This window comes from Erythrolamprus reginae, chromosome 11 (genome assembly GCF_031021105.1).
Source record: "Erythrolamprus reginae isolate rEryReg1 chromosome 11, rEryReg1.hap1, whole genome shotgun sequence".
NCBI lineage: Eukaryota > Metazoa > Chordata > Lepidosauria > Squamata > Dipsadidae > Erythrolamprus > Erythrolamprus reginae.
In genome coordinates this window covers 4,418,953-4,431,792 of record NC_091960.1, presented here as the reverse complement: position 1 = coordinate 4,431,792, position 12,840 = coordinate 4,418,953, and the positions used below count along the sequence as shown (strand labels likewise).

Genomic DNA, 12,840 nt, shown 5'->3' with positions numbered 1-12,840 from the left:
CAATCGGATGAGATACCCAGGGATGGACCAGTCGCAAAGGCTGCTGGGCTCGGAAGGCTCGGCGGTTCTCGGCTGCGAAGGGCAGTGGCTGCACAGCACTGACGGTGGGCCCGGCGGCAGCTGACGACAGGAAGTCCGTCGGCCTCCAGCTGCTCTACGCGACAGGAAGGTTTCTCAAGGACCATTGCACAAGGCAGGGGGGTGAGTCAAGGACGCTGCTGCCGCCATGGGTTTCCAGGCCTGATGTTTGCTGCAGGCCTGAAACGGCCTTCGTTTTCAAATGGACATGTAGCAGGGCCCAGCGCGTCGAGAATATACCGGATGTGTGCTGAATATAACTCCACGCCGGCATCAAGCGGTCAACACTCCGCTCCATTCAGTTGCCCAGACTCTACTCCACAAAAAGAGATTACGTGGTCGTTAAAAGATGATGATGTAGCAGGGGCCCAGCCAGCCTGAGATTGACCCCGTCAGATGTCAAAAACTCGACAGCGGCCTTCTTGATCCAGCGACACCTTTCTCCCTGTCAATCTCTTTGAGTGTACCTCACACCACTGTCTGAGCAGAATCGGGGGGTGAATCAATTTGGGGGTGAGTGTTCAGGGGATGCGATGGCCAGTGAAGGAATGCCTGTCGCCGGCGCTACTGGTGTGCTCCCAGTGCGCGCAGACACACAAGTCAGCATGAGATTCGTCTTCCTGTACATGCGCAAAAGCCAAGTCTTGTGCAAATACACTCACACGCACGAGGTTTCACCAATTTTCGGCAATTTCTTTGCTTCCGTGTATGCGCGGAAGTGAAAAAAGCCGAAAGTCGGCAAAATCTCACACACGCGAGCGTCCTCACGTGAGATTTGGTTTCCTGCGCATGTGCAGAAGTCAAATCACACGCTGACGCAGGTTCCTACACGCCGATCAGCTGGAGCTGTGCGCGCAGGGCCATTTTTCCAACAGGGACTGCGCACCTGACCATACCGCCTATAGCCCAATACTGGCAATGGCACACAGCGGTTAAAGATGGGGAGTTTGTCAGCTGGGAAACTGACGGGTTCGAAAGCCGAGCACTGCACGAGCACCTTCCTTGTTCCAACTCCTCTGCACCTTGCAAATGTGAGCAGATAAATAGGTACCACTTTGGTGGGAAAACAACAGCCTTCGACGCGCCTTTGTTCTATAGCTCTTCTGGCTACACAACCATGGAAAATGTCTTCAGACAACGGTGGTTTCCTTGGCAAGCAGTTGGGCACCGTGCCGCGGTGTCGGACACGACTGGACAGGGAAACTTTTTTGTTCAGGAATCACATTTTAGCACGAGGAAGGAGGATCTGCGAAATTCAAAGCCGATACATTTCTCTCAGCCGAGGGCCGGACGTGACATTTTGACAAAATGGTGAAAGCGTCGCACGAGTGGGGTCTTCTTTTGTATTTAACAGGCATTAATTTAAACTTGAGTGAAGTTAGTGTGGTCGCTCCATGTGTATTTAAGCCTTGTGTGTTGTGTTAGGGATTGCAATATGATGACGGCACCTTCGGTGAGGTTTTTGGGTGGCTGTTTACCAATTGAATTGCCTACCGGGGCATCTGCGTTGGGGTGAGAGTCAGCAGACGTGACATTTACCCCAAGGTCCTCCTCGACTTGTGATGGCAATGGAGCCCGAAAACTCTGTTGTTAAGTGAGACATTGGTTGAGTATTTATGGCCTTCATGGTTAAGCGAATCACTGCCGTTCGTAAGTCAATCGCCCGGTTGTTTTTAATCCAATGATTAAAAACAGAATAGTTAAAATCCTTCATTTAAAAACAACCATACAACCCAAACAAACCATACATAAAATGGAAACGGCCCAGGGAGATCAATTTCCCCATGCCTGGCGGCAGAGGATTGGGTTTTAAGAGTTTGCGAAAGGCGAGGAGGGTTGGGGCAGTCCTGATCTCCGGGGGGAGTTGATTCCAGAGGGCCAGGGCCACCACAGAGAAGGCTGTTCCCCTGGGTCCTGCCAGACAGCATTGTTTTGTCGACAGGACCCGGAGAAGGCCAACTCTGTGGGACCTAATCGGTCGCTGGGATTCGTGCGGCAGGAGGCGGTCCCGGAGATATTCTGGTCCGGTGCCATGAAGGGCTTTATAGGTCATAACCAACACTTTGAATTGTGAGCGGAAAGTGATCGGCAACCAATGCAGACTGCGGAGTGTTGGTGTGACATGGGCATATTTAGGGAAGCCCGTGATTGCTCTCGCAGCTGCATTCTGCACGATCTGAAGTTTCCGAACACTCTTCAAGGGTAGTCCCCAAAAACACCCTCCCAGAGCCTCTGTACAAGCCAAAAATCAACTGGCCGGCACACACATGCACATTGGAGCTGAGCCAGAACAATGGCTTGCGTGCCAGCAGATATGGCTCCGTGTGCCACCTGTGGCACCTGTGCCATAGGTTTGCCATCACTGTCCTATGAGGTTTCCTTGAAATTGCCTAAGGCAGAGTTTCCCAACCTTGGCAACTTATCTTTACGTTTATGTTTATTAGATTTGTATGCCGCCCCTTTCCGTAGACTCGGGGCGGCTTACAACACAATAAAAACAGTTCATAACAAATCTAATAATTTACAATTTAAGATATTTTTAAAAACCCATTATTAAGCAGCATACCATACATAAATTGTATCGGCCCAGGGGAGATATTTCAGTTCCCCCATGCCTGACGACAAAGGTGGGTTTTAAGGAGTTTACGAAAGGCAAGGAGGGTGGGGGCAGTTCTAACCTCTGGTTCCAGAGAGTCGGGGCCGCCACAGAGAAGGCTCTTCCCCTGGGGCCCGCCAACCGACATTGTTTAGTTGACGGGACACGGAGAAGGCCCACTCTGTGGGACCTAATCGGTCGCTGGGATTCGTGCGGCAGGAGGCTGTCTCGGAGATATTCTGGTCCAATGCTGGCTGGGGAATTCTGGGAGTTGAAGTCCAGATATCTTCAAGTTGCCAAGGTTGGGAAACACTGGCCTGAGGCTTCCAACGTCCGTGGCGCTGTGTCTCCGACCGGTGGCGAGACTCTGAACTGCACCACCATGGAGCAAAACGCACCCGGATTTTTTTCAAACTCAATCTTTTCCCGAAAAGACCCAGCCAGGCTGACTCACTTTATCGGTTCTCCCAGCTCTTTCCTCTCCCACAAGGTCGAAGAAATAAGGTGGTGCTGCACTGGAATTGGAATGGGGGAAAGACCAGAAGGGTCTGGAAACGATGGGGAGATTTGGGGGATTTCCAAAAAAACAACCCGCCTAGGTGGAATATTGGGTACATTCGAAGCCGTGAAATTGCAAAAACTCCCAAGCCTTGATCCTAGTCACTGGAGGAAGTTGGTAGAGTTGGAGTGTGAGTCAGTGCCGTTGCGATGATTGGAAAGGATTTTGTTTTAATTTTTTTTTTAAAAAAATGGAATAGCTGTCCAGGAAATCAATAGGGACACCTTGATGTAAACACACCTTGTCCAGTGTCGGTTTTTGGATGCAGGGGATTCTAGACTCAACATCTCCGGGAAGTCACGGGAAACTGAAATTCTGGAGAATCGTGGCTAGTTACGATCGAGGTGTATGGCAATGTAGACTCAATCACCCAGGCCAAAAGTAGCTTTAAAAAGTTGAATCGTGGCAATTTATTAATTGTGTTTTGTTGCTCATTCAAGCAATTTTGCTGCTGGCTAGTTGCAATGAAACAGATGGCTAGGCTGATTGGTTCTTCGCACGCTCCTTCCTTCTGGGTGGGGCTAATAAGGGCCCTTAAGTACAGTTGGCACCTTGGTCATCCTGTGAAGAATTACCTTTTGGGGATGGCAGTTCTATTTGGTAGCAGTAAATAAAGTCTAGTGTTTCCTAATCTCTGCAACGTTAAGATATGTGGACTTCAACTCCCAGAATTCCCCAGCCAGCATTCCTGGACTTCAACTCCCAGAATTCCCCAGCCAGCATTCCTGGACTTCAACTCCCAGAATTCCCCAGCCAGCATTCCTGGACTTCAACTCCCAGAATTCCCCAGCCAGCATTCCTGGACTTCAACTCCCAGAATTCCCCAGCCAGCATTCCTGGATTTCAACTCCCAGAATTCCCCAGCCAGCATTCCTGGACTTCAACTCCCAGAATTCCCCAGCCAGCATTCCTGGACTTCAACTCCCAGAATTCCTCAGCCAGCATTCCTGGACTTCAACTCCCAGAATTCCCAGTTAGCATGCATGGACTTCAACTCTCCAAATTCCTAAGTCAGTTTGTATGGACTTCAACTCCCAGAATCCCCTACCCAGTATGCATGGACCTCAGCTCCCAGAATTCCCCACCCAGCATGTATGTGTGTGTGTGTATGTTTTCTTTTAATAAGGGTTTTTTAGTGATTTTTAATTATTAGATTTGTTATATGTTGCGTTATTATTGTTGTGAGCCGCCCCAAGTCTACGGAGAGGGGCGGCATACAAATCTAATAAATAATAATAATAATAATGGACTTCAAGTCCCAGAATTCCCCAGCCAGCATTCCTGGACTTCAACTTCCAGAATCCCCTACACAGGATGCATGGACCTCAGCTCCAGAATCCCCCAGCCAGCGTGCATGGATTTCAACTCCCAGAATCCCCCAGCTAGGGAATTCTGGGAGTTGAAGTCCAGATCTCTTCAAGTTGCCAAGGTTGGGAAACACTGGGCTAGACAGACCAAAGATTTGTCTCATTGTGTGTCCTTTAATTTTTCTGCTTTTCCGAGTAAGCCCTTCCCTTGCCTTAAATAAAGAGCGTCTGTCCTTTGGATGGGGACCGTTACTTGAAAATAAATAAAATAAATAAGATCCTCGAATCGCCTCCTGTTGGAACAAAGGAGATTGAAAGGGGGGGGGTCTTGTGTTTGTTGTTGAAATTTGCCAATAAAATATATTTTTTTTCTACTTTCAAAGCCGCCCGGGGGTGTTTTCTTGTTACGGGGAGAGAAAGGGAGGCCAACCCCCAGGGGAGCAAAATGATGCAACCTTAGGGGTTTTCTCTTCTAAGCAGAAGAGCAATTCTGCGTACTCACGTCCTCTTGTGACAAGTTGCCTGGAACTGGGATTCTTTGGAGGAGGCCGCCTCGTCATTCTGGGCACCCAAATGCTTGCCGCAGCATTTTTTGAGGCATTTGAGTAAACTCTGGCAACCGGGGGCCATGCAAATCCTAATGAGGCGGGCTGTTTCCTGCGGGTGTGGCTGCTCGGCGTGAGCCGTCTTGATTCCCAGAAAGACCTCCTGTTGCCAGGAAGGTTCCAAGGAAATTGCAACCGTAGAAGGCTTGGCGGTGAAGAAAGTTAGCAGCCACCCCCCTATGAAACATGTTAGGAAATACACCGTGTTTTCCACAAAATCAGACCCTGTTCTATATATATTTTGGAGGGGGAGGGGGCACCCTGAAATAAATAAATACTTTATTGTCATTGTATGTATATACACAATATACATACAATGTATGTTCTATGTACAATGTATATTGTATATACTTTCACCCTCTTTTATATTATCACATGTCTATCTATCTTCCTATGTATTTATGTATTGGATGAATGAATGAATGAATGAATGAATGAATGAAATAAAATAAATAAATAAATAAAATATGCACTGCTCAAAAGAATAAAGGGTGAAATTGATTGTCAATCCGTGTCGCTTCCTAAGCGGACACTTTGATATCACAGAAGTTTGATTTACTTGGAGTTATATTGTGTTGTTTAACTGTCCCCTTTATTTCATTTTTTTTGAGCTACAACCCCCCACCTTCCTTTTCACTTATACACTGCTCAAAAAAATTAAGGGAACGCTTAAACAACAGAATATAACTCCAAGTAAATCAAACTTCTGTGAAATCAAACTATCCACTTAGGAAGCGACACGGATTGACAATCAATTTCACCTGCTGTTGTGCATATTCAACTTTGTACAGAACAAAGGATTCAATGAGAATATTTCATTCATTCAGATCTAGGGTGTGTTATTTGAGGGTTCCCTTTGGGTTTTCTTGAGCAGAACATATTCAATTCAATTCAATTCATTAGATTTGTATGCCGCCCCTCTCCGAAGACTCGGGGCACAATATATTCAAAATATACCCATGCAAAGAAATTCGTATGATGCCAAAGACCAATCTCAACATACCTAACAATCCGAAAGAACATACTCAACCCATGGCACAACCATGCCCTTCATTGCATCACCCAGCAAGATTCAACCAAACCTGGGACACAGACAGCCTCCAAAGTTAGCTAAACCCCCCTTTCTTTATATATATATAAGTATACAGCTAGCTAACGAGAGCAAATAAGCTCAAAACAGATCTATATTAGTCTCCCTTCCTTTTCATTACACCACATGTAGAAAGAAGAAAGAAAAGAAAGAAGAGAAAAGAAGAAAGAAAGAAAGAAAGAAAGAAAAAGAGACAGGAAGAAGGAAGGAAGGAAGGAAAGAAGGAAATAAAGAAAGGAGGGAGGGAAGGAAGGAAGGAAAGGAAGGGAAGGAAGGAAAGGCAAGGAAGGAAGGAAGGAAGGAAGAAGAGAGGGTCAGGGAGGGAAGGGTTTGAGGGTCAGGAAAGGAAGGAAGGAAAAGGAAGGAAGGAAGGAAGGAAGGAAAGGAAGGAAGGAAGGAAAGGAAGGAAAGGAAGGAAAGGAAGGAAGGAAGAAGAGAGGGTCAGGGAGGGAAGGGTTTGAGGGTCAGGAAAGGAAGTAAAGGAAGGAAGGAAAAAGGAAGGAAGGAAGGAAGGAGAGAGGGTCAGGGAGGGAAGGGTTCAAGGGTCAGGGAAGGAAGTAAAGGAAGGAAGGAAGGAAAAGGAAGAAAGAAAGAAAGAAAGAAAGAAACATTCCAGAACTAAAATAATTAAAATTTTATTCTACTATGCCATCTGCTGACATCATCAGAGTATTAAACTACCATTCTCTTTCCTGTTCTGGAGGGATTGGAGAACTAAGAATTAGTAAAGTATTTAACAGTTTATTGGAAATTAACATACAGCTACACCTCAACTTACTACTTTTCCTCTGATACTACAACAGTGCAGGAAAAAGTCTGGTGCCATCAGTCCATCACACTCCAGGGCTCAAGGGATGGCAATTGGAAGCTTGGCAACCAGATCGCCACTGATTGTTGGTGCTCCGAGGTGACCAATTGCCAATTGCATCCCTTACTACTGATTTCCAGCCAATTTACAACGATTTGCAAGTGTATCCATTTAGTTTAACGACTGGAGATTTGCTTAATGACTGTGATGATTCAGTTAGCAATTGTTGTAAAATTGATTATAATGTCATGGCCGGGGAAATTCTGGGAGCTACTACTCATCTTCAAGCTGCCAAAGATTGGGAAACATTTATACAAGATCCTCCGTGAGTTAGGACACAGATTCTTTATTTACATGTGAGTCAGCCTATGTTATGGTCTGTTGTGGTTGATTTGCAACGTGTGGTAGAGCAGCTTTGGGGAAAGGGTTAGAAAGCCAAGAGAAATTTCATCCCCAGACAAGGGCTGTTCACACCTACCCACTTAGGTAAACATAGCCTGCACAACAACAGCCTGAGTCCGTTCACATCTTAAAAACCATCCCTATCATATGTAGATTGTGGTTTAGCCCAATGTGCAAACCCAGGATTCGTCTACCATAATATTTGGAAGGAAGGAAGGAAGGAAGGAAGAAAGAAAGAAAGAAAGAAAGAAAGAAAGAGAAGGAGTGGAAGGAAGGAAGGAAGAGAAGGAGTGGAAGGAAGGAAGGAAGAGAAGGAGTGGAAGGAAGGAAGGAAGGAAGAAAGAAAGAAAGAAAGAAAGAGAAGGAGTGGAAGGAAGGAAGGAAGGAAGAGAAGGAGTGGAAGGAAGGAAGGAAGGAAGGAAGAGAAGGAGTGGAAGGAAGGAAGGAAGGAAGAGAAGGAGTGGAAGGAGTGGAAGGAAGGAAGGAAGGAAGAGAAGGAGTGGAAGGAAGGAAGGAAGAAAGAAAGAAAGAGAAGGAGTGGAAGGAAGGAGTGGAAGGAAGGAAGAAAGAAAGAGAAGGAGTGGAAGGAAGGAAGGAAGGAAGAAAGAAGGAAAGAAAGAGGAGTGGAAGGAAGGAAGGAAGAGAAGGAAGGAAGGAAGGAAGACATTTGCTTTTCATATAAATTTTATCCTATACACATTTATCTTCAACAAATTATTTGGATGAGCGGAGAAAAGATTTAGCACTACCATCTATGGTACGAAGTAGGAAAAATTAGATTACTAGAACAATATTTCCCCCTGGTGGTTTCAGTAATAGAAAAGTGGCTTCTCAGTTTTATTGTACCGCCACTTCGTTTCTTCTTCATTGGGTCTGTAAATAACTACATTTACATGCTCAGTTCTGGAGACCTCACCTACAAAAAGATACCTATAAAATTGAACGGGTCCAAAGACAGGCTACAAAAACGGTGGAAGGTCTTAAGCGTAAAACGTATCAAGAAAGACTTCATGAACTCAATCTGTAGAGTCTGGAGGACAGAAGGGAAAGTGGGGACATGATCGAATTATTTAAATACGTTAAAGGGTTAAATAAGGTTCAGGAGGGAAGTGTTTTTAATAGGTAGGGTGAACACAAGAACAAGGGGGCACAATCTGAGGTTAGTTGGGGAAAGATCAGAAGCAACGTGAGAAAATATTATTTGACTGAAAGAGTAGTAGATGCTTGGAACAAACATCCAGCAAACATGGTTGGTAAATCCACAGTAACTGAATTTAAACACGCCTGGGATAAACATAGATCCACCCTAAGATAAAATACAGGAATAAGCATAAGGGCAGACCAGATGGACCATGAGGTCTTTTTCTGCCGTCAGCCTTCTGTGTTTGGCCAATAAAATTCTATTCTATTCTATTCTATTCTATTCTATTCTATTCTATTCTATAATAATAATAATAATAATAATAATAATAATAATAATATGCACTGAAGACAAATTCCTTGTGTGTCCAATCACACTTGGCCAATAAAATTCTATTCTATTCCATTCCATTCCATTCAATAATAATAATAATAATAATAATAATAATAATAATAATAATAATAATAATAATAATAATATGCACTGAAGACAAATTCCTTGCGTGTTCAGTCACCCTTGGCCAATAAAGAATTCTATATCTTAAAAGTTCTTTATCAAGCTGCCTAAAGGGATTCTGGGAGTTGAAGTCCACACATCTTACTGTTTGCTGAGATTGAGAAATAAAAACCCTGGTGACTTGCCTGGGTGGTGGTGGTAGGGGAAAAGGATCTTGGAACAAGTACAAAAGGGCTTTTTTTTTTGCGCTGCCTGTTCTTCTACTCCTAGGGGAAAGTTTAACTTCCTGGGACATTCTTGCTCAAGGCTCCATGCTGTAATCGGAGAAGCAAACAAGTTCACGATTGCCGGGAGGGATCCCTTCCCAGTCTAACCACAGAGGTTGCATGACGGGTTACAGCGGTGCAGAAAAATGGCTGGTACTACAAGGTACTTTAGTTTCACAGTAGTTACTGTTTAGACCAGAGTGAACTTTATCTGTGAAACTCCACCTCTGGCGGCAAAGATTAAATCCCAGTCAGCGCTGGGTTGGCCTTTCCCTGAATTTTTGTTTTTAATTCCATGCCCCATTTACGGAGAATTTGGCCAATAATTCTTTTTTTTCTCAAAGAGTACAGGAGCCCAACATTTGATAGATAGATAGATAGATAGATAGATGGATGGATGGATGGATGGATGGATGGATGGATGGATGGATGGATGGATAGATAGATAGATAGATAGATAGATAAATGGATAGATAGATAGATAATAGATAGATAGATAATAGATAGATAGATAGATAGATAGATAGATAGATAGATAGATAAATAGATAGATAGATAGATAGATAGATAGACAGACAGACAGACAGACAGACAGATAGATAGATAGATAGATAGATAGATAGATAGATAATAGATAGATAATATATAGATAGATAGATAAGGTAGGTAGGTAGGTAGGTAGGTAGGTAGATGAGGGAATGAGGATTTTGCAGTATCCTTCCCCTGGAGAGGGGATGGAATGGGGATTTTGCAGTATCCTTCCCCCAGGAGTGAGGATGGAATGGGGATTTTGCAGTATCCTTCCCCTGGAGAGGGGAGGGAATGAGGATTTTGCAGTATCCTTCCCCTGGAGAGGGGAGGGAATGAGGATTTTGCAGTATCCTTCCCCTGGAGAGGGGAGGGAATGAGGATTTTGCAGTATCCTTCCCCCAGGAGTGAGGATGGAATGGGGATTTTGCAGTATCCTTCCCCTGGAGAGGGGATGAAATGAGGATTTTGCAGTATCCTTCCCCCAGGAGTGAGGATGGAATGGGGATTTTGCAGTATCCTTCCCCTGGAGAGGGGAGGGAATGAGGATTTTGCAGTATCCTTCCCCTGGAGAGGGGAGGGAATGAGGATTTTGCAGTATCCTTCCCCTGGAGAGGGGAGGGAATGAGGATTTTGCAGTATCCTTCCCCCAGGAGTGAGGATGGAATGGGGATTTTGCAGTATCCTTCCCCTGGAGAGGGGATGGAATGAGGATTTTGCAGTATCCTTCCCCCAGGAGTGAGGATGGAATGGGGATTTTGCAGTATCCTTCCCCTGGAGAGGGGAGGGAATGAGGATTTTGCAGTATCCTTCCCCTGGAGAGGGGAGGGAATGAGGATTTTGCAGTATCCTTCCCCCAGGAGTGAGGATGGAATGAGGATTTTGCAGTATCCTTCCCCTGGAGAGAGGTAAGAATGGAGTTTTTGCAGTATCCTTCCCCCAGAGTGGGGTAAAAATGGAGTTTTTGAAGTATCCTTTCCCCAGAGTGGGGTAAGAATGGAGGTTTTGCAGTATCCTTCCCCCTTTGTGCCACTCTCAAATTTCCTGGGAAATTTTTCCAGGCTCAGGTTCTTAAGTAGAAAATGGCTCTTAAGAAGAGGCAAAAAAATCTTGAACACCCGGTTCTTATCTAGAAAAGTTCTTAAGTAGAGGCCTTCTTACGTAGAGGCACCACTATACTTTACTGGTTTACCGATCCTCTAAAAGTTTGGTAGATTTCCGTACAAAACTATCTAGCTTTTGAGGATTCCTTTTTTAGCAGTTTTCTTTATAATTATTTTTAGTTGTTGTTTTTAACAGTTTTCATCTTTCTTGTGGCCAATGCAATTTACCAAAGGGCATCATCCTTGTTGAACCTTGGCCAAGAAATTTCCAGACAGTTTGGACTTTGGTTCCTACAGAATTGTTTTGTTCAACGAAGCTGCAGTAAAATAATAATAATAAACTTTAGTTTGACACTGCTTGAGATCACATGGTTCATGCTTACTTAGTTATTTTTATTTATTTAAACAACGTTGGCAGCTTCTAAGCCAGGCACAGAAGGCGAAAACCAAAAATAGAACATCATCACTTAGGAAACAAGCACCCAAATATTTACATGCATCTCTGTCCTAAAATCAATCAACGTTCAATTGGTAAAGACGTAAATAAGCTCAGCCCATGATCAGGGCTGTCAGATGAAAGATAGAATTATATTTGTCTGCATCACAACTTCCTTCTCCTGAGCTCACAAAGGGGGGGCTTTCGGATCTCTTTAAAAGTGCAAAAATAACTTTAAAATGTCAGTCTTCTATCTATCTATCTATCTATCTATCTATCTGTCTGTCTGTCTGTCTGTCTGTCTGTCTGTCTGTCTGTCTGTCTGTCTGTCTATCCATCTATCTCCTTTCTTTTTTCTCTTTCTTTCTCTCTTTCTCACTCTTTTTCTGTCTTTCTCTTCCTTTCTCCCCTTCTCCCGCTTCTCTCCTCCCTTGCTCCCTCTTTCCCTCCCTTCTTCCTTCCTTTCTCCCTTCACATCACTTCCCCCACTCCTTCCTTCCTTCCTCCCCCTTCTCTCCCCCCTTGCTCCCTCCTTGCCTCCTTCCTTCTGTCCTTCCTTCCTTCTTCCCTCCTTCTCTCCTTTCTTTCCCCCTTTCACTTCCCCCGCTCCTTCCTTCCTTCCTTCCTTCCCATTCTCCTCTTCTCTCCCCCTGCCCCTCCTTCCCTCCTTCCTTTATTCCTTCCTTTCTTCCTTCATCCCTCCCTTTCTTTCTCCTTCCCTTCCCCTCGCTTCCCTCCCTCCTTCCTTCCCTCCCTTTCTCCCTCCTTCCTTTCTCCTTCCCTCTCACATCTCCCCGCTCCTTCCTTCCTTCCTTCCTTCCACCCTCCCTCCCCATTCAATTCATGATCCAACCTCAAGTAACCCACTAACACAACAATTTCTTAATTTTTGTCTGATTTTTATCAGCTGAGGCTTATTTCGCAGGGGTGGGAGCAGGATTACAACAGACCGTTGTGGTCATCGGGCCACCAATTTCTTCCGTGCCGTGAATCATACCCCACAACTTCACTTGACTCGGCCCAAATAAAACAGGGTGGAAAGGGGAAAAAAACCACAAAAAACCCAGACACTCTCGAGAGTCCCCATGCAACACACGTAGGCACTGATTAAAATCTACCGAACGAGAAAAAAATGTGACTTCTGATATTTTTTCCCCCCTTCAGGCCTTGACCTGCTCTGTGGATGAAACAATCGCAGACACCTCCTGCCCGAGAGTGCTGGCCTCCAGATTCCCTCTCCTCGGGACCAGGAGAGTTGTGCGAAGTGATTTTATTTGGCAATTTTGTCTTGCACTGACACACCCACCCTTCCCAAAGCTGCAGTAGAGCCTGCCTCTTCCTTCTGTGCAAGCATCAACCTGTCCACGCTTGTTGCCTTCACTCGCTGCTCTGTGGCCGGTGTGCCGTCAAAACTCTGTTTGTTATTTCCTCTTTGGTTCTTCTCTCTCTCCCCCCCCCCACACAC

The 12,840-nt window shown here is 45.0% G+C and overlaps 1 protein-coding gene across 1 annotated transcript in view; it reads left to right on the top strand.

Annotated features, from left to right (window-relative positions):
* The window catches only part of BCL3 (BCL3 transcription coactivator), a 33,113-nt gene extending 31,654 nt beyond the window's left edge, over nucleotides 1–1,459 (top strand). Inside the window, exon 9 of the mRNA XM_070764037.1 lies at nucleotides 1–1,459. This exon is cut by the window's left edge and continues 382 nt beyond it. Within this exon, the coding sequence (XP_070620138.1) occupies nucleotides 1–124 (124 nt within the window). The 3' untranslated portion in view covers nucleotides 125–1,459.
* The last annotated feature ends 11,381 nt before the right edge of the window (nucleotides 1,460–12,840 follow it).